The sequence below is a fragment of the Neltuma alba genome, unplaced genomic scaffold, assembly GCF_004799145.2.
Source record: "Neltuma alba isolate B1F8T4 unplaced genomic scaffold, ASM479914v2 tig00002216_pilon, whole genome shotgun sequence".
Lineage (NCBI taxonomy): Eukaryota > Viridiplantae > Streptophyta > Magnoliopsida > Fabales > Fabaceae > Neltuma > Neltuma alba.
The window spans coordinates 27,922-52,578 of NW_021632784.1; the positions used below are offsets into that span (position 1 = coordinate 27,922).

The 24,657-nt window shown below is 35.1% G+C and overlaps 2 protein-coding genes across 2 annotated transcripts; one reads left to right on the forward strand and one right to left on the reverse strand.

Annotated features, from left to right (window-relative positions):
* Positions 1-638: 638 nt before the first annotated feature.
* Positions 639-4,000, forward strand: LOC114720250 (probable inactive purple acid phosphatase 2). Its single transcript, XM_028905889.1, has 2 exons — positions 639-1,413; positions 2,398-4,000. The coding sequence occupies exons 1-2, from the start codon at positions 709-711 to the stop codon at positions 3,640-3,642; spliced, it is 1,950 nt and encodes a 649-aa protein (XP_028761722.1). The 5' UTR covers positions 639-708; the 3' UTR covers positions 3,643-4,000.
* Positions 4,001-18,500: 14,500 nt separating this feature from the next.
* On the reverse strand, positions 18,501-21,211 carry LOC114720267 (putative SNAP25 homologous protein SNAP30). Its single transcript, XM_028905914.1, has 5 exons — positions 20,741-21,211; positions 20,339-20,432; positions 19,212-19,342; positions 19,015-19,112; positions 18,501-18,600 (listed from the first exon to the last, which is right to left on the reverse strand). The coding sequence occupies exons 1-5, from the start codon at positions 21,209-21,211 to the stop codon at positions 18,501-18,503; spliced, it is 894 nt and encodes a 297-aa protein (XP_028761747.1).
* Positions 21,212-24,657: the final 3,446 nt, after the last annotated feature.

A 24,657-nucleotide genomic window follows, 5' to 3' on the forward strand; every position in this document is an offset into this window, starting at 1 on the left:
CTGTATTTTTGGTTCTGTGGGACCTCAATGTCATTTTCCCTAAATTAAGCATCCTTCATTATTATAGTTTTTAAGTCTTAAATGTAGAAGTTAATTGAGGAGTTATTATTTAATTTTTATGTTCCAAACAGCATTTGAATTTTAACCTATGCAATCTGGCTTGATAATTCAAATTAATAAACTATCATCTCCCAAACATATATGCAGCGTACACAAATTAAACAATTAATCTTCTAAACTATTTTTGGATTCAGCTTAAGAAAGACCTAAATTCTTAGTAAATACAGTATATATTAATTTTTTGAATTAATTTTTATTTTTATTTACCATTCTCCAATATTATCGTCTTCACTATTCCTTATCCTAACATCCAATCCCTTTCAAAAACTTCACAAGCCTCTTGCTTGAGCACATGATTGAAGAAAATGATTCGCAGAATTGGAAGAATATGCCTTGAGCCACTTGCACGGAACCGCTATCTATCATATCCATTTGCAAAACCAGTTTTTCTTCCTTTGAAAAAAACCCATAGACTGGTACATTTTTCAAGTTCTCGCCTTTGCATCACCCCGCCCCGGTCGCGCGCGCGCGGGCGCATATATATATATATATATATATATATATATATATATATATATTATACATATTGATGTATCATTTCATCCTTCGTCTTCCCTTCCTTTCAACGGGATCACCGATCACTGAGTAATGTACTGTAGAAGAATGAAGCCTTGCATGCTACTTCTCTTCTTCTTATTCATCTTCGTCGACCCTTCCTTCCAATTCCAGGTTTCTATCTCTCTCAATTCAACTAATCTGTCAAAATCCGGCGATTCGGTCCTGATCAAATGGTTCGGCGTCGACTTGCCCTCCGACCTTGATTGGCTCGGCATATACTCTCCTCCGGATTCTCCCAACGATCAATTCATCGGCTACGTCTTCCTCTCCAAATCACCCACTTGGAAAGCTGGGTTGGGCTCCGTTTCCCTCCCTCTAGTCAACCTCCGATCCAGCTACTCCTTCCGGATCTTCCGTTGGACCCGCTCTGAGGTCGACCCGACTCACCTTGATGAAGACCACAACCCGCTTCCCGGTACGGCGCACCTCCTGGCATCCTCGGAGGTGGTCTCGTTTCAGTCGGGTCGTGGGCCAGAGCAGATTCATTTGTCCTTCACGGACAATGATGATGAGATGAGGGTCGTGTACATCACGAAGGATGCGAGGGAGACGTATGTGAGATATGGGGAGAAAGAGAGGAAGTTGGATAGCGTAGCGCTGGCGCGCGTGAGGAGGTATGAGAGGGAGCACATGTGCGACGCGCCGGCGAACGGAAGCATCGGTTGGCGGGATCCTGGGTATATACATGACGGGGTTATGACGAACTTGAAGAAAGGAGTGAGATATTATTACAAGGTAAACTAATCTCCACATGATGCATTTGCTGAATTGAATCTACCGATTTCTAATCATTTTGATTTGGATTCTCTGTATTTACCACTTGGTTGTCCTGTGTTGTTTAATTTTTTGGTTGTTGAGCATGATGATGTAAGCTACTATTTGGAGTTGTCCTCTTAACCTCCAATGTACAATTTACTTGACTTCGTATGCCTCAACAACATCATTCCTTTATAAAAGCCTCCTTCTTAACTTTTTTTTTTTTTTTTGCCTTTTAATTTTCCTTCTTAGGGAATTCCTCAACAGTGGATGTCTATTGTATGCTAAACTGGTTAGGTCTCAAGTCTTACTGACAAGTATAGTGTCACTTGTTCGACTGATAGACTGGTTGATATACACTTGGCTGTGGTACTTCAGTCAGTGGTGGCTCTTGAACTTTATATTGCTTTTGACCAAAAAGAAAAACGAACTTTATATTGCAAAACTATGCATTTAAGCTTTGAATCTGTTGACAATTTCCTTGGTTATCCAGTAGATTGATACTAGTAGTTGATTATTTTGATTATAGACTTATTTATTGACACTTGGTTGTGGTACTTCAATAATGGCTTCTTGAACATGCAATTGCAAAGCTGCTGTGTTTGAGCTTCATTTATTGTTTTACATGCTTTAGCTTTTTTCCTTTTGATTTGTCAGTAGAATAGTGTTACTTAAACATGTGGAATATATGTATGTTTTCTGGTCTCTGCAGTAAGTCTTCCCTTTTTTCTTTTGTTCAGATATTTTCAAGAATTCCACTGATTTATCCATTGCTGGTTCTCCCAAATACATACTTCTGTGATACATGATTAGTTTGGCTCATGTTTCTTTTACTTTTAAAACCAAAACTATTTTAATCTTGCTCAGAATAAGTTTAATTACGTAAAGTAGTAGAGCATGGACTCAATCTAGCTAGTTAGACTATGTCATCTACTCTTGAGGTCATCATCTGCTTTTTGCCAGGTTGGAAATGATTATGGAGGTTGGAGTGAAACTCACAGCTTTGTGTCAAGGAACGGTGACTCTGATGAAACAATAGCTTTCCTCTTTGGTGACATGGGAACTGCTACTCCTTACAATACATTTCTGCGTACACAAGAGGAAAGCATATCAACAATGAAGTGGATCCTCCGTGATATTGAAGCTCTAGGCGATAAGCCGGCATTCATCTCCCACATTGGAGACATTAGCTATGCCAGAGGATACTCATGGTTATGGGACCATTTTTTCACTCAAATTGAACCAGTTGCAGCCAGAGTGGCATATCATGTTTGCATTGGTAATCATGAATATGACTGGCCCTTGCAGCCATGGAAACCTGATTGGGCCAGTTATGGAAGAGATGGGGGTGGTGAGTGTGGCGTGCCCTACAGTCTAAAGTTCAATATGCCTGGAAACTCTAAGGAACCCACTGGAACAGAAGCCCCAGCAACTCGGAACCTTTATTACTCATTTGATATGGGAGCAGTACATTTCGTGTACTTCTCAACTGAGACCAATTTCCTCCCTGGAAGCAGCCAATATAACTTTTTAAAGCATGACTTGGAATCAGTTGATAGGGGTAAGACTCCTTTTGTAATAGTCCAAGGGCACCGACCCATGTACACGACAAGTAACGAATTTAGAGATGCTGGATTGAGAGCAAAGATGCTGGAACACTTGGAACCTTTGTTGGTGAAAAATAATGTGACACTAGCTTTATGGGGTCATGTCCATAGATACGAGAGATTTTGTCCTCTAAACAACTTCACTTGTAGTAACAGTGTGGGTCGAAAAGGGGAGGACTCAGAAGCGTATACTGTTCATATTGTAATTGGAATGGCAGGGCAAGATTGGCAACCCATCTGGGAACCCAGACCTGACCACCCTAAGGACCCAATCTATCCCCAACCAGAACGGTCTCTGTACCGTGGGGGTGAGTTCGGGTACACCAGATTGTTCGCTACAAAAGAGAAACTTGTGCTTTCTTATGTTGGGAACCATGATGGTGAGGTGCATGATATGGTGGAAATTCTTGCGTCTGGAGAAGTTATAAACGGTGGTGCCAAAGATAGAACCCTTGAATGGACCTTTTCATGGTACGTTAAGGCAGGAAGTGTGTTGATACTTGGGACCCTATTAGGCTACCTTCTTGGCTGGTTATCACATGGCAAGAAGAACTCTGAGGCCAGAGGTAATTGGACTCCTGTGAAGACTGAGGAACCATAAAATGGTGCATTATGATAAAATGAGAAACTCCAAAGTATACCCACCTTACAAAAATTAATAGGGCATGTTAGTTGATTTGGAGTTGTAAGATGGTGCCCTCATGGTGCTTGTTTAAGCAAAGAACCAAAAAAAAAAAATCTGTATATTAGGCAAATTTTTCTGACAGAACTAAAGCCACTTTTGGCATTCTTTTGAGGGATATGTGTTGTTCCATCTATAACTTGGATCCACTGTTTTATTCTGCTGTTAGATACAAGTTCCACAGGCATAGTAAGATGAGGTGAGACTGATGTGAACAAAATGTGCTGATGTAAATGTATTCTTAGTTATTAAGAGCAGGTCCTTATTTTACTTGAAATAGCCTCATGTTTTTCATTCAGTAGTTACTGGTTTCTTGTTGTATACACTTCAAATGTCCTTTCATAATATATTTCAAATGTCATTCCTACCGAAGGTAGCAATATGCAGTTTTTACCGAAAACCATCCTGCAGGTATAACTATTCCATTTTCTATGGACAAGACTTAAAATGCAGTATCTAAGTTGTTGTCATACCTTACAGGTAGAAGTTGAGGTAAAAATCAATTAATATAGTGTAATACATGTCTGGATATACTTTTGTTAAAAATAATTAGTCTGACAATTTAAATTTGTTTGGATAATATAGTGTGATATACGTTTGGATATACTTTTGTTAAAAAAAAAATCAGTCTGACAAATTAACTATTTAAATGTGTTTGTATCGTATAATTTAAAGAATATGTATATGTAAAATGGCTAAAACAATAAGTTTTATTATATATATGTTCATTATTTTGCCATCCTTTATACATATTATATGTATATAATTTGATAATTTTAAGGAAAATATTAAAATTATAATTATGAAGATCAAAAGAGTTTAATGTATTATTACTTCTGGATCTTAATATCAGAGCTAGTTTAACATTTAATTCAATCTAAATATAAGACTATAATCCACTATGCTTCTCACATATATCTGTTTTTCAAAGTAATTCTTGTAATAGTTGTACATGTTAAACGTTCCATCAAATAGTATTTCTAGCTAATACACATGACCAGCAAAGGTATTTTAGGAAAGACAATACCTATTTATTACAAATAACTATTTTAACTAATTTTCTTAATCTACTAAACTTAATCAACTAGTTCTTATATTAAGGACTGAAGTTAATATTAAAAACAATTATAACTACTAAAAACGCTATTAGATCTATTTAATAAATAAATACACACACACACATTTAACTAAATAATATTCAATACCTAATTAGATTTCATATGCTCTACAATTTGTTCTCTATTATTTAAGTTAAACTTGAACGTCAACTAGATAATTATTCTCTTTCTTAATTCCACCTTCATTTTCAACTAAGTATAAATTACGCAGCAGTTTCATAATTTCTCCCAATACTATGAGGCCTTGTGTTTGATACTTGATCGTGTACTTGAGCATGGTTAAAATTCAAATGTAAGTAAGTGACAATACTAGTTGAGCAAATACACATTAGATCACTCTAAAAAGACAAAATATAAGCAGCTACAATTACCAGCAGAAACATCCCATAATCATTCAAGTTCAACAAAGCAATACAGATGAAAAGAGATCCGCTCATGTATACACAGCAGATGTATAGATTTTTTTCTAGGGCATAACGGGTGAAAAGAGATAAACTTACCTACTTAAAAAAGATATCTTGTTCCTCCCAATTAATAAGAGTGGACTTGGTGTTAGATCAACTAATTTGGCGAATAAAGCTCTTCTATCTAAGTAGTTTTGAAGAATCATCAACTTATAGTCTCTTTCTCTTTTGGGTCAAACACTAAAATTAAAGCGAATTGATTTATCTCTCTCATCCATTGTAAAGAAATCATATAACTCATCCTGGATTTAGAAATGACCATTAGAAAATGCGGAAAGTATTACTCATAACTTGGAGTGGAATGTGGATGAAGATCAGATATTCCTCCAAACCACCATCTCCAGTGGCTAGAGCCTTAACTAGAGTGGCTAAACTGATACGACATAGTCCTTTCAGTTGGAAGCACATCCATTGCAACTCACCCCTTATTTCATACTTATATTCTTCCCATGTTGCCGAGAATACTCTGCAAATTCCATTGTCCTACTACAATAGGCAAGATTTCCTCACTTGGAAGGGTAACCCAACAGGTTCTTATTCAGTCAAGGATGGTTATAAGCTTCTTTCACAATCTGCATCTTCTGTTGCCAGTTTGGTAGACCCTTTGCGCTTTTTATGGTCTATTTCTTTACCTTTTAAATACTTGCTCTTTACTAGGAAATTACTCCCTCAAGTATTACCACCAATTGCAGATGTACTTATGGCACATCACTTCAATTCTTCTATTTCTTGTCCTTTTTTGGTTGTGATGATGATAAAACTCTTGAGCATATTTTTATCTCGTGTCCTTATGTCAAATTAATCTAGTTTGGTAGGTTTTTAATCAAACTTCAAGGACACCCTTTCTCATATTTGTTGAGTTGGTTGAATTCTACAATCTATGCTCTTCACTCAGAAGGCCTTCATGATATTATGCAAGGAATAATTATCATTCTTAATGCCCTCCGACATAAAAGAAATATTGCCATTCATAATGGTGTCATTTAGTCACCACATCAGGTCATTAGAGAAGTTAATGGCATTCAATCTTTTTCATCTGTAGCTTTCTCTAGTTAGAAAATAGAAGCGTGGCTTATTTCAAATTTCAAACTAAGCGCCCCATCAATGATTATCTCTTTGAAGATAGATTGGTCCAATTTACTTTACAAGAACAAATTTTGCAGGAAAATACATTGTCATATACTCATTTGGAGTTCAGGACAACTAGTATTGCGTATTTGTTAAGTGAAAAAAATAGATAGACAACTCAACGAATCACTTCTTGTACACTTGTTTGCGTACAGCTCTTTATTAGATCATTTATAGAAGGCGCCTTTATGAAATTGCACATGATTCCTTGGAAATCATTTGCATCAACAAAAAGAACTTTAATCTGACAGCCTCATCATCAATAAATCATTTGGCAAGATTTGTTGTCTATTTTTTTTGTGTTTCTTCTTCTTCTTCTTCTTTTAATCAAAGACTGAGAACAAGCACTTACACCAAAGCAACAAACATCTAAACCTAGTTTCCTCTATCAATCCCCTGTAAGGAATTAAAAGACACGCAGCGGAAATTAACCTTTAAAATTTTTCAATTCCTTACCCAGATCTACCGATTGTCAAGTAGTAAGAGATGTTACCTGCGGTATTCAAATCGATGGTGGCTCGGGGATTCCGACGTTCTGGATGCCTATGCACTTGGTGTGATCATGAGAAGTTGACGACTCAGATCGGCTTCCTCTACCGGTATCCACACGAACAGCGTTCCAATCATGAACGACGTGCTAGCGCCTTTTGTTCTTCTAGGGTTTTTGATAATCTGTCCTCACTGTCTCTCTATTGACCGTTTCTTATCTACAAACGTTTTGCACCCTCACACGCCCAAAAACCCTAGCTCCTAATATCAAATATATATAGGACGCTAAGGATATTGGATTTCTAAATTAATCCTAAATTAATTCCGAAATTAATACAATATCACATATTGTATAATCTGATAAGAAATTAATTAAATAAATACAGTTTTTATATTAAATCCGTCCTACAGATTTAATTCACCTATTCATTTAATTCAAAATAAAGATATGACGGAATTATGTTTGATTTATTCTAATAAATCAAATTTGAGATATTATACCTTATCAATTAAAAAAATGATATAGATTTAATTTATCCTTGTAAATCAAATCTTATAAATATCTCTTATATTATATATATATATATATATACACGTGAATTTATATATATATATATATACACGTCCACCCTAGATTATTCATTGAATCTGGACATATCTTAGATTCAATGAATCTAGACATCATAGCTCGTGTTGGGCTATTTTGTGTGCGACCCTGTAGGCCTATATGAAGTTGGCAGTGGGCCATTTATTATAATGACTCACAAGTCGTAAGTGGTCTCTAGCAAGACATCATGACTACCCAAATCATATGAGGATCGATGAACGATGCAACCTTTCATGCAACCATATCACGTCCTTTTTGTCACACGACATTTCGGTCATGGATGAGGCATGGAGAACGTCATCCTCCTATTCTTGACCGTTGCTTTCTCGATCCCTGAGTAGTCTGAGTATAGAAATGGAACTACCTTTACATTATAGTATGGCCATACATTTCTCAGACTCACTCATCGAGGGGCCCAGTAATGTCTCTCTACGAATGTGAGGGACAAATTCCATCTTGATCATTCACATTCCTCCATATGAAAAACCACTAAGCCTGAACATAGTCTTTATGATAACTCGGTCAAAAGTGACTTTTGACTAGGTCAAAGCTAAGCGTTTCTCATATAGGAATCCATGATGATCTCAGGTCAAAGGGCATAGTGACATGGTTTGTATATGAGAGAAGCTTATGACTTAACCCATGCAGCTCTCTCATAGCGGGTCGGTCTAACACCTTGTACTCTTACATGTGCTTATGACTTTGATTTATATCTCTATACATCTTCAAAGTCATACTGGTCTTATTTTATCTCTGCTCCCACATAGATGATCGACCAGGGACATTTAGGATAAAATCATGAGTTATCTAAGGATAGTCATCACAGTAAATATGCAAATAATATGATAACATAATTAAGAAATTCATAAATCAACAATGTTCATAACACAATGATTGGCCTCTATGGCACAATTTCCAACATCCCCCTCACCTAAAGAACGTGGTTGATCTAAGATACAAAAATTACCCTCTATATGATGGGAGAGTTTTGCTAGGTGATCAATAATAGGAATAGAGTCCCTAGGAGAATGTATCGATATAACTGTCCAATCCCATGAAGCAAGAGCCTAGCATCATCAACTATGTCCTTAAAGGGATAGCTGCTTTCACAACCTCTACAAAACAAACACAAGGGTTCCACACAATTGCTATAAACCGCTATATTTCTATACCCTCTATTCCAACACGATTGCTAAGCCAAGTTTCCAGCTGAATCCACCTAGCCACTAATCATTCTTGGTCCAAACAGCACCCCCACATCCACTTCTACCATCTTGCAAGACAGAACCATCCACCTACAATTTAACAAAGTCCGCTTGGAAATGGTTGCTACAATCTCTCCTAAGGGAGTAGTTAGAGTAGAAATTACAATTTGCCATCAAATATTTGTCCCAGCATGCACAAAAGAAGCTTTCATGCCCATTTAACAGTTCTCCATTCTTTCTAGAATCAAATAGCTCATTACAATGGGAGAACCCAAATGTCCCAATAGATGTAGCCAAAAAGGGTAACCCACTGGACCTTCTTGGTATAGGAGTAGCCTGCCTCTGTAGTTAAATTCTATTGGATCCATTCCAATCCTTGCATGGAATAAAAAATATGCTAACATTGTGGATCAACTACTGACTTTCATCTCTAAATGACATTGGAATAGCTTCTTAGCATATGCCTGGAATCTTCTTCCTCACATCCAAAAGGGCAAGTTGCTGCTTCTACAATTCCTCTTTTGCATCTTAAGGCTGCATTATGTGATCTTCCATATGTGACCAGCCACATAAAAGATCGAATCTTCTCGAGTACTTGCCATCTCCATAAGGTCTTCCAAATGTTGTCCTCCTGTCTTGGGTGACCTACAAGAAGAAACGTATAGGCAAATTTAACAATAAAACTACCATCGGCGGGTGGCCGCCAAAAATGTCTATTCTCTCCTCTCTTCTCATGTGGTGGGTATGCACTAGTGATACAAATCACAAAATGGTAAGGGAACTAGTAATTGAGCTTCTGTGTATTCCATTCCCTTTCTGGGGTCACATAATCTACAACATGCTCATTCTTATCCATTCATCCTTCATATCCTAGAATCAGCTCAATAACGGGTCAATTCATCTCTGACCAGCTATCAAACCAGAAAGATGTAGATATACTATTTCCAATTTTCTTTGCCGATCCATTTTTAAAGGATACCCAAACTTCACAAATACCCTTTCAAGTTAGTGAAGAATTCATAGTTTTATTTATAGTAGGGAGATCCATGTCACCGCAACCATATTTACTTCTCAACACCTTAACCTAGAGCACTTCCTTGTCATATATCAAATTCCAACACAGCTTCATTATAAAAGCTTCATTCTGTTTTTTAAAGTTTCTAATCCCTAAACCTTCAAACTTTTTCTCTTGGGTAATATGTTCCCGGGAAATCGAATAAAGTTTCCTGGTTTCTTTTCTCTCATCCCAAAGGAAGTTTCTACTAGTCTTCTCCAAGTCCTTGATCATCTATTTCGAAAGTAGCATAGTCTGTATGTGATAAGACGGTAAGGCAAATAAGACCGCCTTGATAAGAGTGGCTCTAACAGCAAGATTTAGATAATTCCTTTCCACCCTGAAAGCTTTTTGTGGGTCTTCTCTAATATTAGGGCAAAAAGGAAATAAGAGGGTCTTTTATGCATAAGAGGGATACCCAGATATTTCCCTAAGTCACTAGTTAATCCAACTCCCATCCTCTGACTCAAATCCATAGCTCTTGAAATATGAACATTCTTTCAGAAACAATTTTTTGTTTTTGTTCTATTCATTGTCTATCCCGAATACTGACAGAATTTATTAATATAATGATTCATCACATCAATATAAAAGGTAGACGCTTCTCCAAAGAGAACCAAATCGTTAGCAGAGAATAAGTGTGAGAGATAATAGCCTTGTGAATGAAGTTGGATAGGAGCCCACTGATCGTCATCCACAGCATCACTAATTATATGACTCAATCTTTCCATGCACAAAGTGAAAATATATGGGGAGATTGGGTCTCCTTGTCTAACCCCTCTAGAAGATCTAAAACTTTTAGAAGCTTCCCTGTTTCACAAGACTTGAAAGGTTGCGTTAGAAATACAAGCCACAATCATGTTACAAAGGTTTCTTCTTCTTTAGCACACCACACCTTTTTTCATTCCATGTTTTCTAATTATGTAGGGTCATACTACGAAAGAACCATGTAAGCTTATCTTCTTTTAACATCATTTTCACTTTCATTAAAAAAAAATACAATAACTTAGCATAATTGAAGACTTGTCCAATACAAACAAAAGCATAATTCCAAATATAAAAAGTCAAGTCACAATATTCAAATACAATTCAAGCCTCCGGGTGAAGGTGTTTCAAAAATGCCAGTGGGTTGTAAGCACTATCCCTCAACCAATGTACCAAGATCTCTCGATTTCCTCTTAGTGCAACAAACATTTCTCAAATAGGTTATCGATACTCAAATCACAATCACCAGCAAATTCCTCCATGGATCGAAATTCAGTAACAACCTTAGTAATTGATGCATCATCGTTCATGATTTTGTTTGTTTTCTCTAAGTTCATCAGGCTTTCTTCAACACTAATCCCATTAGATGCAGACTCAGTGTCTCTCCTTCACTAGATGCTTCAGACGCCATCACATCCTAATAAGGGTTTAGAAAACAAGCAGGTCGTTGTGAATTAATGAGCAAAAAATTGAAGACAGGAATCAGATTTAATGAGGGGAACAAGAAATTGTTCCAATCATTTGGACATGTAACAATAATGTCTTATTCCACTAAGCGGAGCTAGTTCACACATTGTAATCTATCAACAACCAAATATTTGAAGAAATTGTTAATCAAAAGATCAAATTCGATAACAATCTTTTAGACATAGCATGTATAAATATGTGAACCAAAGAAACATTTTATACATAACAAAGGTAATTAATAAAACATGACGTTATGATAATTTGAAGTGTTGTCATTTTCTTTTCAAATGTGGTCAATTGCTATTAAAATATAATAAACACCCACACAAAAGTCAAGCACTTCAGATATAATGCTGCTTGGGCTCTGGAAGGAGATTTTTCCCAACTTGTCGCTCAATCTTGGGAAAACTCTACTTGGCAGGAAGGGACCAAGAACTTCGCTATTACTGCTCTCGCTTGGAATGATCAAAATCTTGGGAGTATACCAAAGAAAAAAAGAGAAACATTGAGGAGATTAGAAGGCATCGACAAAGCAAGAACTCACAGTGATCGTAATGGGCTACAGAAACTTGAATAATCTCTCTGGAAATCTTACAACAAACTTGTTGCACAAGAGGAACTTTTATGGTGGCAAAAATCTCAACAGAAATGGCTTCAATTTGGGGATCAGAATACAAGATTCTTTCACTCATCCACCATCATTAGAAGAAAGAAAGAGAGAATTGGCTCCCTTTTGAATGAACAAGGTGTATGGATAAGTGACCATAATGACCTTAAGCATATGGCTTTTGACTTCTTTAAAAAGCTATACACCAAGAAACCTCGTCCTTATCAGGCTGAATTCTTTGCAAAGTTCCCTCCTCTCTAGGATCAGGATATTCAAGCAATTGAAAGAGAAATTTCTGATTTGGAAGTAAAAAATGCTGCCTTTTTAATAGGCATCTTTAAAGCACCTGGCCTGGATGGTTTGCAGCCCCATTTCTTCCAAAGCCAATGGAATCTTGTTGGTGATAAAATTTGCAGACTAATCAAGGAAACTTTTGCCCATCCAAGGAAAATGGACGAGTACAATCAAGCCAATATTATCCTCCTCCCTAAAGTTGACCATCCTACTTGCCTTAAGGAGTTTCGTCTAATCTCCCTTTGCAATGTGAGTCTCAAAATTCTCACTAAGATCCTTGCAAATAGATTAAAGAGTCATATCGACCATGTCATTGACTCTCATCAAAGCAGTTTCATCATGGGAAGACAGAGCTGTGACAATGTTATATTGGCCCAAGAAGCTTTGCATACTATGAGAACAAGGAAAACAAAGAAAGGGTTCATTGCCATTAAAGTGGATCTTGAAAAGGCGTTTGACTGCCTGGACTGGGATTTTATTAGAGAAATGCTTAAAAGCTTAAAATTCAGTGAGCAATTCATCAACCTCATCATGTGTTCTATCACTTCTGCCACCCTCAAAGTTCTTTGGAATGGTGATGAGACCCAAAACTTTTCCCCAATGAGAGGTGTCAGACAGGGAGACCCTTTGAGTCCTTATATTTTCGTGCTTTGTATGGAAAGGCTCAGCCAACTCATTTCCTTGCTAGTTGCAAATAAAAGGTGGAAACCCCTTCTTTTTAAAGCTAAGGGGCCGAGCCTATCCCACCTTTTCTTTGCAGATGATCTCTTCCTATTCTCAGAAGCTTCTTTGGATCAAATTGAACTTATAAAAAGCACCATGTCTGAATTCTATATAGCTTCAAGTCACAGGATAAATCTGTTAAAGTCAAAAAAATTTTGCTCTCCCCACATCAACCATAATCGCACTATGGAAATTAGTCAAAACTTGGGGATTGGTTTGATTGCCGACCTTGGAAAATCTCTTGTGTCCCCCTTATCCATGGCCGTGTCACCAAGAATATTTTTGCCCCCCTCCTTCTAAAAGTACAAAAGAAACTGACGGCTTGGAAAGGGAATTTTCTGAATCTCACAAGAAGAACTATTCTGGTAAAATCTGTGTTGAACTCTATCGCTAACCACTTAATGCAAACCATGCTTCTACCAAAAGGGGTCACCGAAGAGATCACGAAACTCAGCAGGAAATTCTTATGGAACGAACACACAAGTTCACGCAAAATCCATCTGGTCACATGGGAGAATATTTTGCAGCAAAAAGACAAAGGAGGACTCAATATCAAAGACCTTCATTTGCAGAACCAAGCTTTCATCCTCAAGCTTTGCTGGTAGCTTCTCACGAAGCCACATATGTTTGGGTTCAATGTTTAAGAGCCAAGTATGCCTGCAATCAATGGTTTTCCCCATATTCAAAACAAAAATTCGGCCTCTCTTACTTGGCGTAGCATTGTCAAAATGTGGGACCAATTTGTTGAAGGAGTGGGAAGGAAAATTGGTAATGGCTTAAATACGAGATTTTGGTGGGATAAGTGGTCTCCTTTAAACAATCCTCTCATCTGTCATATAGATTCTACCACTAACAATCTGGACACCGAAGCCTCTGTCAATGCTTTTCTTCTCCCCAATGGAGAATGGGACATTGCTGCCTACAATAAAGTCCTCCCTCAGGCAATTGTAAACAAAATTGTCTCCACCAGAATTAATAGACAGCTCTCTGAAGACCAATATTGTTGGAGACCATCCAATGATGGAAACTTCTCAATTAAAGCAGCTTATCAGTTTATTAAACATGCTCCCGACTCAAGCTACTGTCCTGTTTGGAAGAGGATATGGAAATGTCCGACTTCAGAGAAACTAAAATACTTCCTCTGGCAAGGTATCAATGATAGACTCCCTACAAACTACCCGAGAGCTCAAATGAAACTCACTTCTGATAGTTCTTGTCCCTATATGTGTGATTGTGAGGAAAACACTATCCATATCCTGAGAGACTGTGAGATTGCCAAGAGTGTCTCGTGATTTTTTGCTGGTAACTTGCGGGTATGGATGGATTGGAACCTCATAAACAAAGCTGGAATGCATATCTTCAAAAAATGGTCATAGCAACAAGTCTTCTGTACCATCTGTTGGTTGCTATAGACATCAAGATGCAAGAAAGTGTTTGAAGGGAAAGACTACCACCCCTCAACTATCAGGAATATTTGTCTTCATAAATTGTTGGAAGATAGAGATCACCGAAACTTTACCAACACGATTCTTCAAATTTCAAGTAGAGATACAGCAAGATGGACCCCATGTCAGCGTGACTTCCTTAGGATTGACGTAGACGCTTCCGTCACCAATCTTCAACACGGTGCATGTGGAGGAATCATTCGAAACTCAGAAGGTTTATGGGTACTAGGATTCAAACAACATTTGGGCTTCGTCTCCCCCGCTAGAGCTAAATTACTCGCCATTCTCACTGGACTACGAACCTGTCAGAAGAAGAACTTTAATGCTCTGCTTGGATTGAGTGAAAATAGGAGAGGAAGGAAAAGTGGAGTGGAAAATGGGAGAGGAATGAACTTTTCCCCTGCTTGGATGGGAAAGAAAATAGGAGAGGAAAGAAAAGTGGGAGGAAAAATGTGGTGGGCCCCATGTCCTATTTTCCTCTCAAAATTTCTCTCCACAAGTGGAGAGATTTTCACCATTTCAGATCATTCCCTCACTACCCTCTCCCGCCAAACATTATCACTTGAAGGAATAACGAGATGGGCATTATGCTAATAGGTATTATGCTAATGAGTTCGTTATCATTTTATTAAAATATTACATAATATATAAGTTATTTATTTCATTTTATTTTAATTAAGTTCAAAAATTATTTCCTTTTTATTTTTACATAAAAAATAATTTTTTTACTAAATTATTTGGTTTCCTTGCCAATTAATTATAATAAGGACATTTTAGTCATCCTTATATTTTTACATTTTCTTTCCTCTCTGTTTTCTCTCACTCATCCAAGCAGGAAGAGTGATAATATTTTCCTTTCAGTTTTCTCTTCTCTTCATTTTCTTTCCTCTCATTTTCTTTCTTCCCAACTTTTCTTCTCATCCAAGCGGGGGGTAAGAAAGTCTCCATGTTCTCTAACTCCTTGGAAGCCATTAATCTGATCTTTAGAGATGGTAATCAAGGACACCCTCTTTGGAATATTATCCACGAAATTCGCCTAACTATAGCCGAGATCTGGATCTTTGAACTGCATCACTCGCATAGAGAAGCACTAACATGTACTGATCTCCCGGCTAAGAATGCTCATGTTGCGAACACGACACCCATATTTTTTGACTCTGTTATTTCTGTTTGTGCAGCCCAATATGCACGTGATAGGAGCTAAGCTCTCCTAGTCTTTTGTTTGTATCAAGCTTCGTTTGCCTCTACTAATTCAAAAAAAAAAATATAACAAACAAAAATGCGAGTTCAAAAAAATAATAATAATAAACAAGACTGATTTGAAATTTTAAATTTTGAAAGATTTTTTCTGAGATTTTTTCTTAATTTAAAATTACGTTATGACTAATTTGGAATTTGTTAAATTCACATGGGATTTTGAAATTCAAGTGTTAGTTCTTTGGAGTTCTTCCTATGTTTGGGATGTTTTTATATTTTTAAATATATGTCACTTGGTAAAAAAAATTAATATCCTTAAATTATTTTGTAGAATATATTGATTTTAATTGGAGATAATTTTAAAAAGTAATAATATTTTTTACCATTTTGATTCTACAACTTTGTTTAGCTACTTTTCCTTATAAAGTGGTTAGAAGTATTACATGTGGCGTCAATTCTCAAATTAGTGACATAAGCGTAATTCAATTCTTTCAAATTGTGGGTGCTTGTTGGGAATTTTTCCCAATTAAAAACCAATTTTATGTTCAAAAATACAAATTTAATAGGAGATCCAGATTACCCTAAAAAATTAAAAGGTTGAGGTACATCAGCATTTCGAAATATTTTCTTATATATATCCAACATCTGAAAATATTTTGTAGTATATTCAGTACTCTGAATCATCTTCTCAAATACATTAGCATTTTAAAATATTTTTCTAGATATGTTTAGCACGTTAAAGGCAAAAAAATACTTCAAAATATTAGATGCACTATAAAATGCTTCCAGCATCTAAAAAATTACTACAAAATATTGGATACACTTTAACCCAAAATTAAAAAAAAAAACTGTCAGGGGAAAGTTTTGGGGGGGGGGGATAAAAAAAACTTTAAATATGAACAAATATTAGCAGCAAGACTATTATGCAATGCGCCCCAAAGCTTTGTTGGATCAAAGGAAAAAAAAAAATACTGGAGCCAATACAATACTGCTAGCGAAGGGCGTTGGCGATGATAGGTGCAAGAATAAAATGAAGTCCATGAAAGAAAGTACTACCTCCGTTCCCAAGTATAAGATTATGTTTGTAGTTTATAAATAAGATCTTATAATTAAGATATGAGACAGTACTTGAGAAAGCAGAAGACTAATTAAAAGAACCACTGACAGAAGACTGCGGCCATTGACAAATATTCTCTTAGACATTCATGTATCCATGAAACTGGTCTACAGGTTGGGATGGAAATAATAGTGCCATTGCCTACCTGCGCAAACAAAACAAAACAAAAATGCTCAAATGATTCTTCTTCAGGTACACCATTTAGGAGGGTTAATTGAAATAAGAGTGCCATTACCTACCTGCCATGTAAGTTTATTCGCAATGAGGTTGGCACATTCAAAGATGCCCTTCCAAAGCCAACATGAATTATTGGGCTTCTTAACCAAAGAGGGAGAATAAATATCCAAGTGTTTAATTCTTGTTGTAGAATACAATAGGGAATGAGCAGAAGCATGCATAATTTCCAAGATTTGTTTGGCTAAAAGAGTACGATTCACTGAAATTTAAAAAAAAAAAAATTAAACCATATTAACCTTAAAATTTAATAATTTTATTCTTTTTTTTTTTTTTTTTACATAGGGGAGGATACCCACTCATACACGCATTCCGGGCACATGGACACCCACCTTTAACTGGCACCATGGGGTATAGAACCCATGGCATCCTTGTGAGGGGAGACATGATGTGCCAATTGAGCCACGTGAAGCCATAAAAATATCATTGGTGAGAGAAGTTCACCAAAAGCAAACCTGCTACTGAAAACAAAACAAAAAAGACAAAAAACAAAAAAACCCAAAACACACAAGACAAGCACAGAAAAGAAATAGGATAATGGGTAGCCTGAAAAGAATAATCCCAATCATAACACTACCCATTCTATGACTACTATAAATCCAAAGTATCATAATGTAGCCTTATCAGCCTTAATCTTTTTTAAAAACAAATTTTATCCTAATTTAATATATATGTATTTAAAAAATAATTTACACAATAATAAATAAAAGAAAAAAATTATACATTGACATGAAAAAGTTAATAATAGGGAAAATTGAGGATAAATCCCCCATTGAAAATTTAATTGGCAAATGAGAGCTAAGGATTTTGTGTAACTTAACTTCTTTTTGTACAACTTATCTTCCCTTGTATGCAATATATCTTCCTTTGTGTGCAATGATCTTCCTTTGTGCGACGTGCAACTCAATTTTCCTTTGTGCAAATGAAATTCTCTTATGTGCAACTCATCTTTCCTATGTGCAAACTAATTGTTTATATCCAAATAATGTTTTGTGCAAACTATCTTCTCTTTGTGCAACTTATTATCCTTTGTGTGCAACTAATCTTCCCTTGTGCAATCAATCTCCTAGGCCCCATTTACTAGTTAAATTTTCAATGGGGGATTTATCTCTAATTTTTCCTTAGTAATATAACTCATAAATAGGGGGGGAAAAACAGAGAGAGCATGCATACACTCTCCCACTCACTTATAGTTATAAATAGGACCATAGTACATGAAACTAGTTGCAAGCGTCCTATGTCAAAACCCTAGCAAAGGAGTCGGGAAAAAAGAAACAAGAACCTAACAAATGAGTTATTTCACATGGTATAAAGGTAACTAGATTAATGAGTCTAGCGAGATCATGAAGCCTAGGAAATAAATGATTTATGAATTAGAAACAGAGCAATTTGCTATAGATAATATATATGTACATAAGTAGATAGATTGAAGGATCTTGCATACACGAAGAATAGACATCTTAGTTGAGAGGAAGGTTTACATAACGCCAAAAAGGAGCAGAAAATACATTCAAATGTACGCAAGAAAAAGATAAATCTGGAGGGGCAGCAAATTTAAGATCAAAGAAAAATCACAATCGATAGCGGGGGGAAAAAACCATTTACAAGGGGAAAAGAACTTTCAATAGCTTCTTCAAAGTATGCTAACTTGCTAGCAGTTTACGAGCACGCTGGTTGGCACCCTTAACTCGAGAATTCAGTTCATCCACATCATCACTAAGATGATCAAGTGCTTTGTTTTGCCTGCAAGAAACCATTTAGTGTATAAATCACCAGTCAAGCATTTTATGAAGGTATTCGTTTTGCATAATGTGTAATTATTTGCGTACTGCATTTTAACATGATGTCCTACATGTGCATATGATCAGACCCATTTGAAAAACAAACGTCTGGAACTCAGCTGTATTATAATTGGGCCAACTTTTTTGTCCAAACCATTGGACTTAAATACACTGATAATGGTTTTGAGTTTGCATTAATGAACATTTCACTTGAAAAAATTTACCTCTCAAACTAAAAATACATAGTAAATCTTACCGATATATGTCTAACATAACTCAATTCTACGACAACAAACACTAATGAAATGTTAGGGATTGTTGATATCTAAGCGCTAAAAAGGACTTAAGGAGTATAAAATCATAATACAGTTTTTACCTGTCAAGTTCAGTTCCCATGTCAACTGCTATACCCTTTAAATCGCCCAAGATATTACTCAGATCATCAAGTGCGCCATCTTGTTTGTTCTTCTCCATCTGTGTGGAAATCATTTTGTGAGAGATCCCAAAAGAAGATGTTGCTTCCACAAATCATAACCAATATGTCAATACGCATACGCCATGAGGAATGCTTACCTCAATTTTCTGATATGCATTTGTTGGCTCAGAAGGAGGTGTTTTAGAAACTGCCTTTCCTTTACCATCATTTAGGCCTAATTTTTCCCTCTCTTCCTTATGCTGCTTATCATTTGTCTTGGATGGCTTGTCTGTTCAGATATCAAACACTAAATTTCATGATATTGTCATGTTTTTAGCAAAACATCATAGTACATCACATGAGTTACTTTCAACTAGATTCAGATGGATAGCAAAAAATATGATTCATTGGATAACAGGATAAAAAATTCATATAAATCATGTTATTTACTTTATAGAATTATGTGCTATTGACCGTTGTGGAATATGCATCGGGAGCTATTCTAGTTTACTTGTCAATATGTATAAAAGGACAACTAGATATATCAAACTCTTGCTGGCGCTGCATCCTTTTGGATAAGAAGCAGATGATGGAGGGAGTAACCTCTAGTAATTGGTTAGTAGCTTTTGTTTTCTTTCAAGCTTCGGCTTGCCCCTTTGTAAGCAAAAAAGATACATCAAACTCTTACCATACTCGGGGTCCAAGAAAAAACAAAATAAATGGTACTGTTTATTTGCCACTTTCTAGGATTCTGTGCTTTTGACTTTTGTGCAATTCCCCAAGAGCAATTTTAATTTGTTCAGGAATTATATATTCCTCAGTTTAACTCAGTTACAGTATTTGTTAAAAATATGTTTTAGTTTTCTTCAAATATTCCATTTAATTATTTGCATTGGAGGCTACTCCTTTAATGAAAAATTCCCTTAACTTGTGCGATCAACAAGAAGGTTTAGGGGGAAAAAAATTAAATATAAGAGATAAGTAGATTAAATCTTACATTTAAAACCAAACCATACTCTTCTACTAGCTCTTATATTTAGGACTGAAAAAATATATACAAAATAAATTGCTGTTGTTTCTATACTATTTTTTTGGATTATATGATTTTGATCCTCACACAATGCCTATAGAGTGTTAGTAAATTCTTGTTTACTAGGTGAAAACAGTTAGTGTTAGTAAATTAATTTTTTTTAAGAAATATCTGAATGTAAGAGAATTTATGGCTAAGATTCTGGAATCATGAGGTACGCTGAGGAAATTAGACAGGAAATCTTAAGAAGAAAACCTGGTGTAATTATGGGGCCTTTAATCTCCCTGGTCTTCTTTGGCTTCCAGGGCATAGAGAACATGCCTCCAAGATTGTTCAGCAGTTTTTCACCCTAATGAACAGAAAGAATGTTTAAATAATATTACAAACTATGGAAAAGAAAGCCAGGAAACAAAAGGAGCAAAACAATATAGAAAGTACTAATTTCAGAAGTCTATAGCCATAAATCATGATTTGGCATAACACATGAAAATCCTTCTCTTAGACTTCAAACTCCTCACAGTTTGGTGTATCATCACTAAACTGTATAGTGTTCTAGGAAACAGAATTTACCCGACTCAAATCCTTCTCGGTCTCAACAATTAAAAGAAACACTTAAGAAACTGCAAATAAATTAATCAATAAGGAAACAGAATGTACCCGACTTAAATCCTTCTCGGTCTCAACAATCATATTGTGGGTCCTGTGGATTTGCTCACCCTGTTGGTGCAGCATGTCAAGGGTCCTTGTAGCATCCCCTTTGATGTCCTCAGCTATCCTCAGACAATTATTAACATCCTTTGTTGTCTCTTCAGACTTGTATACAGCATAGTTTTCCAGCTCTTGGACACTCTGGTTCTCTAGGCCCCCAGAGTCCTGGAAATTGTTCTTGTACCTGTTTTTAGCAGCAGCCGAGGAAGATGATGAAGTGGCAGAAGTCTTTCTTCCTCTTCCCCAATCGTCATCGCCATCGTCGTCATCAAAGTAGTTTCCTTTGGATTTTGGTGCTGGTATGACAGGTTCTGAGGTTGTTCTTCTTTCTGGTTTAACGGTTGTCTCAGGAGGAGCGGAAGATTCTGAGCCTGCGGGGTTCTCCTCCTTTGGAGGGGCTGCTTTCCTAAACCCAAACATTTTCACAAACAGTAACAGAACCAACACTTCTCACAAAACCTGAAAATAAACTCAAAACCGCAGTGCAATTAATAAGAAACAGCCAAAGAATAATAATTAAAAACTGTGCTTAACAGAATAACACAAAGATAAAGATTCATGATGTGATAATCTCAACATTCCTGATGTACCGCCAAAATCATGTCATTCTGAGAAACCTGATCTCTTGGATGATATCAAGTATATCAATATATCAAGAAATTCTGAAGTATATATAATCTGCTGATGTATAATGGAACAATGAAATTTTTCGAACATTAGATATCTTCATACTCAAGGTACTAAGATGACGGTGTACTGGAAGGTTCAAGAAACATATTCTCTAGAGAAACCCCATTATAATAACCAGAAACAAATCAGCAGTAAGATAATTAGAGTAAAACTAAAATATTGATCCAAATTTGGTATTAGAAGTTGATCCTTGCTCGCTAAGAAACATAACGGTGGATGAGGAAAATGTAGATAAACTCCTTAACATCATTAATTACTATTACGATTTCGTATACAACGAAATCAAAATGCACATGTGCACTGAATCAGACCAAGTAAGAACAATGAAAGTAACGAAACCCATTATTGAGAAACATCGAAGAAAAATAAAAAACCATAGAAGAAGATGCAATTGAGAGAACCTTGAGGGAAACAAAAATGCAGAGAAAGAAGTTTTGGGTACCTGAAATCCGGAGGGAAGAAGAACAAAGGCAAGTATAAATTGGGTGATATCGAACACAAACCCAGGGCCAATGATGGGTTTGTGTGCGAGAGCAAGGTGACAGATTAAGAAACAAGATAAAAAATGAAGAGAATTCAAGAATAGAAGGGGATTAAGCATCAGCATGCGTCTTGCATAAATAAGAAAAGAAATGGAATGAAATGAGAGAAGCCGCGGAAAATTTTCCAAACCATTCCTGTAAATTGTCCTCTTCACAAATTAAGGCCGTCTTCAACACCTTGTCTTTCTTTGGAAATAATTTCTTTTCTCTTGTTTTTCTTTTATTATAAATATACTAATTAGATACTTCCTCTACTAGTTCCTCCACTTCTATTTATATAAGGGTATAGGTATAGTTTGTTGTCTTATAAAGAAACAATCAGCCTTATATTTAAAATTTATCTTAATTTTTAATTATTACTTTATATATCGTAGTATAGAGCATATGAGAAAAGATATTATCTTATTAATAAATGAACATAATTGATTAATTTCTCTAAATAAGGGTATTACTAGAGCAAAGTTCTATCTATTACATATTTAATTAAAGTTTTAAACTGAATTCACCTTTTTTTTCAGTACAAAAAAGGTCGCTATTTGTTTCCTATAAAAAAATGAAGTGAGAATTTGTAATAACTGGTCGAGATTTGGTATTTATTAAAAAATTAACTTTTCATCTGTAATCAGTCAAAATTATCAAAATCAAATAGTAGCAAAATTAAAAAGCTTTTGGAATAAAATTAGAAATGTTTTTGTTTCAATAAAATTGTCATTTTATTTATAAATATATTTCCCATATTTTATTATTTCTTTGGTAAAAAGTCAAAATACCATTAAAACGAAAAAACGTCACAAAGTTTCAAAATAAATAGAATAACAATTATCCAGAATAAAATTTTAAAAAAGAAATAAAAACTATCCTAGAATTACATTCCTTAAAACAAGATTAAAAAAACAATAAATATCTTTCCAAATTTAGTTGTCTGAAGGTGGTGGCTCTGGAGGTATTTTGGTGATGCTTCTATTGTGTCAACATGTTGGCAAAAAGAATATTGTGTTAAAATCATAAATTTAATTCGGTCTCTATTTTGAGAAGTTGTGACTTATGACAATGTTATATTCATGGTCCAAAACAAATGAAAATGTATATCTCCATTAGTTCCAAAGGCATTTGAAATTATATTTTTTATAATTATTCATTCAAATGTGTTAATCCTAAACAATTATTTTGTAGATATAGATTGTTTTCAGTAGTTATTTGTTAGATTATTTTGTAATTTTTTGAATTAAATAAAACCATTATTTACTCTCCCAAAAAAACTACTCCTCCGATCTTTATAATAAAACCCATTTACTAATTTAATTAAATTAAGGAAGTTAGGTAAAATAGTTAATTATAAGAAATATGACATATTTTCCTAAAACACCATAATCATCTTTCTTAATACCCCTCTCCCTCTTCTATTTAATTATGGCTAAGGGAGTATCTATAGGGATAATTTAGAAAAAATTGATAAATATGATAAATTGGTCTTATATTTAGAACCAAAACTAATTTAACAATTGGATCCTCTATTACGGACCGGAGGAGTATTATGTTATGCACAATCAATACATGCCCCTTTTAGAATAAGTCTCATAAAAATATTTATATTTATTTTTTTCAAAGTTATTCTCTTATTTGAAGCAATCATGTTCTAGATATTATCAAGTACTAAATGTAAGTACTTCTTTTAACGAGAATTTAGACTTTGGCTCACCATATTATGAGGAATTAGCTCTTTTTACCAGACCAAAACCCACTTTGGCTAAAATTTTATAAATTATTCCCAAGTCTTTACATCTATAATTATGCACCCACCTGTTTCTTTAGTAAAAAGTTATTGACTAATTTGAATAGATTAAAAAAAATTAGTTAAGTTAGTCACTGTAATCAGTAGTTATTGTCTTTTCTAAAATATTCTTGGTAATCAAATGTATTAGTTGGAATTACTATTTGACGAAACATTTAACATGTGCAATCACTGTAAAAATTATTTTAAAATGAATTGATAAATATAAAAGATAAAATAAATTAAGATTTTATATTTAGAGTCAAATTAAATATCAAATTAGTTAAGTTAGTCATATGTAATCAGTAGTTATTGTCTTTCTTAAATATTCTTGGTAATCAAATGTATTAGTTGAATTACTATTTTAACGAAACATTTAACATGTGCAATCACTGTAAAAATTATTTTAAAATGAATTGATAAATATAAAGATAAAATAAATTAAGATTTATATTTAGAGTCAAATTAAATATCAAATTAGTTTTTATATTAAGAATTGGATGTATAGTATTTAATTTCCGGTCATCAAAAAAAAAAGTATTTAATTTCCATGCAAGTTATGGTCCGTTGGACCACATTATGCACGAGGGGCGATGGTAAAAAAATAATACTTGAGGCCCATTTTCTGGTTATTGATTGGGCCGAAGAGGAATACAATCAAGCATCATTAACTGGCCCGATAAAAAAAATGTAAAATAAATAGTAACATGAATGTCCTCTAAGTTAATGAAAATTGCAAGTTTAGCCCTTAACTTGTTAATTCTTCGTAAGGACAAAAACGTGCTAGGAGAAGCCAAATTTTCCATGAGCGTATCCTCGGAAAATTTATCTTAAGGGACTGGATATGTTAATCCGCTTTTTTT

Excerpts from the sequence above, each read along its gene's own strand:
- LOC114720250 (XM_028905889.1), top strand. The coding sequence starts at position 709 with ATGTACTGTAGAAGAATGAAGCCTTGCATGCTACTTCTCTTCTTCTTA. Across the intron at positions 1,414-2,397 it reads GAGTGAGATATTATTACAAG|GTTGGAAATGATTATGGAGG; the intron begins GTAAACTAATCT and ends GCTTTTTGCCAG.
- LOC114720267 (XM_028905914.1), bottom strand. The coding sequence starts at position 21,211 with ATGTTTGGGTTTAGGAAAGCAGCCCCTCCAAAGGAGGAGAACCCCGCA. Across the intron at positions 19,343-20,338 it reads AGGCCCCATAATTACACCAG|ACAAGCCATCCAAGACAAAT; the intron begins GTTTTCTTCTTA and ends ATATCTGAACAG. Across the intron at positions 18,601-19,014 it reads ATGGGAACTGAACTTGACAG|GCAAAACAAAGCACTTGATC; the intron begins GTAAAAACTGTA and ends GGTTTCTTGCAG.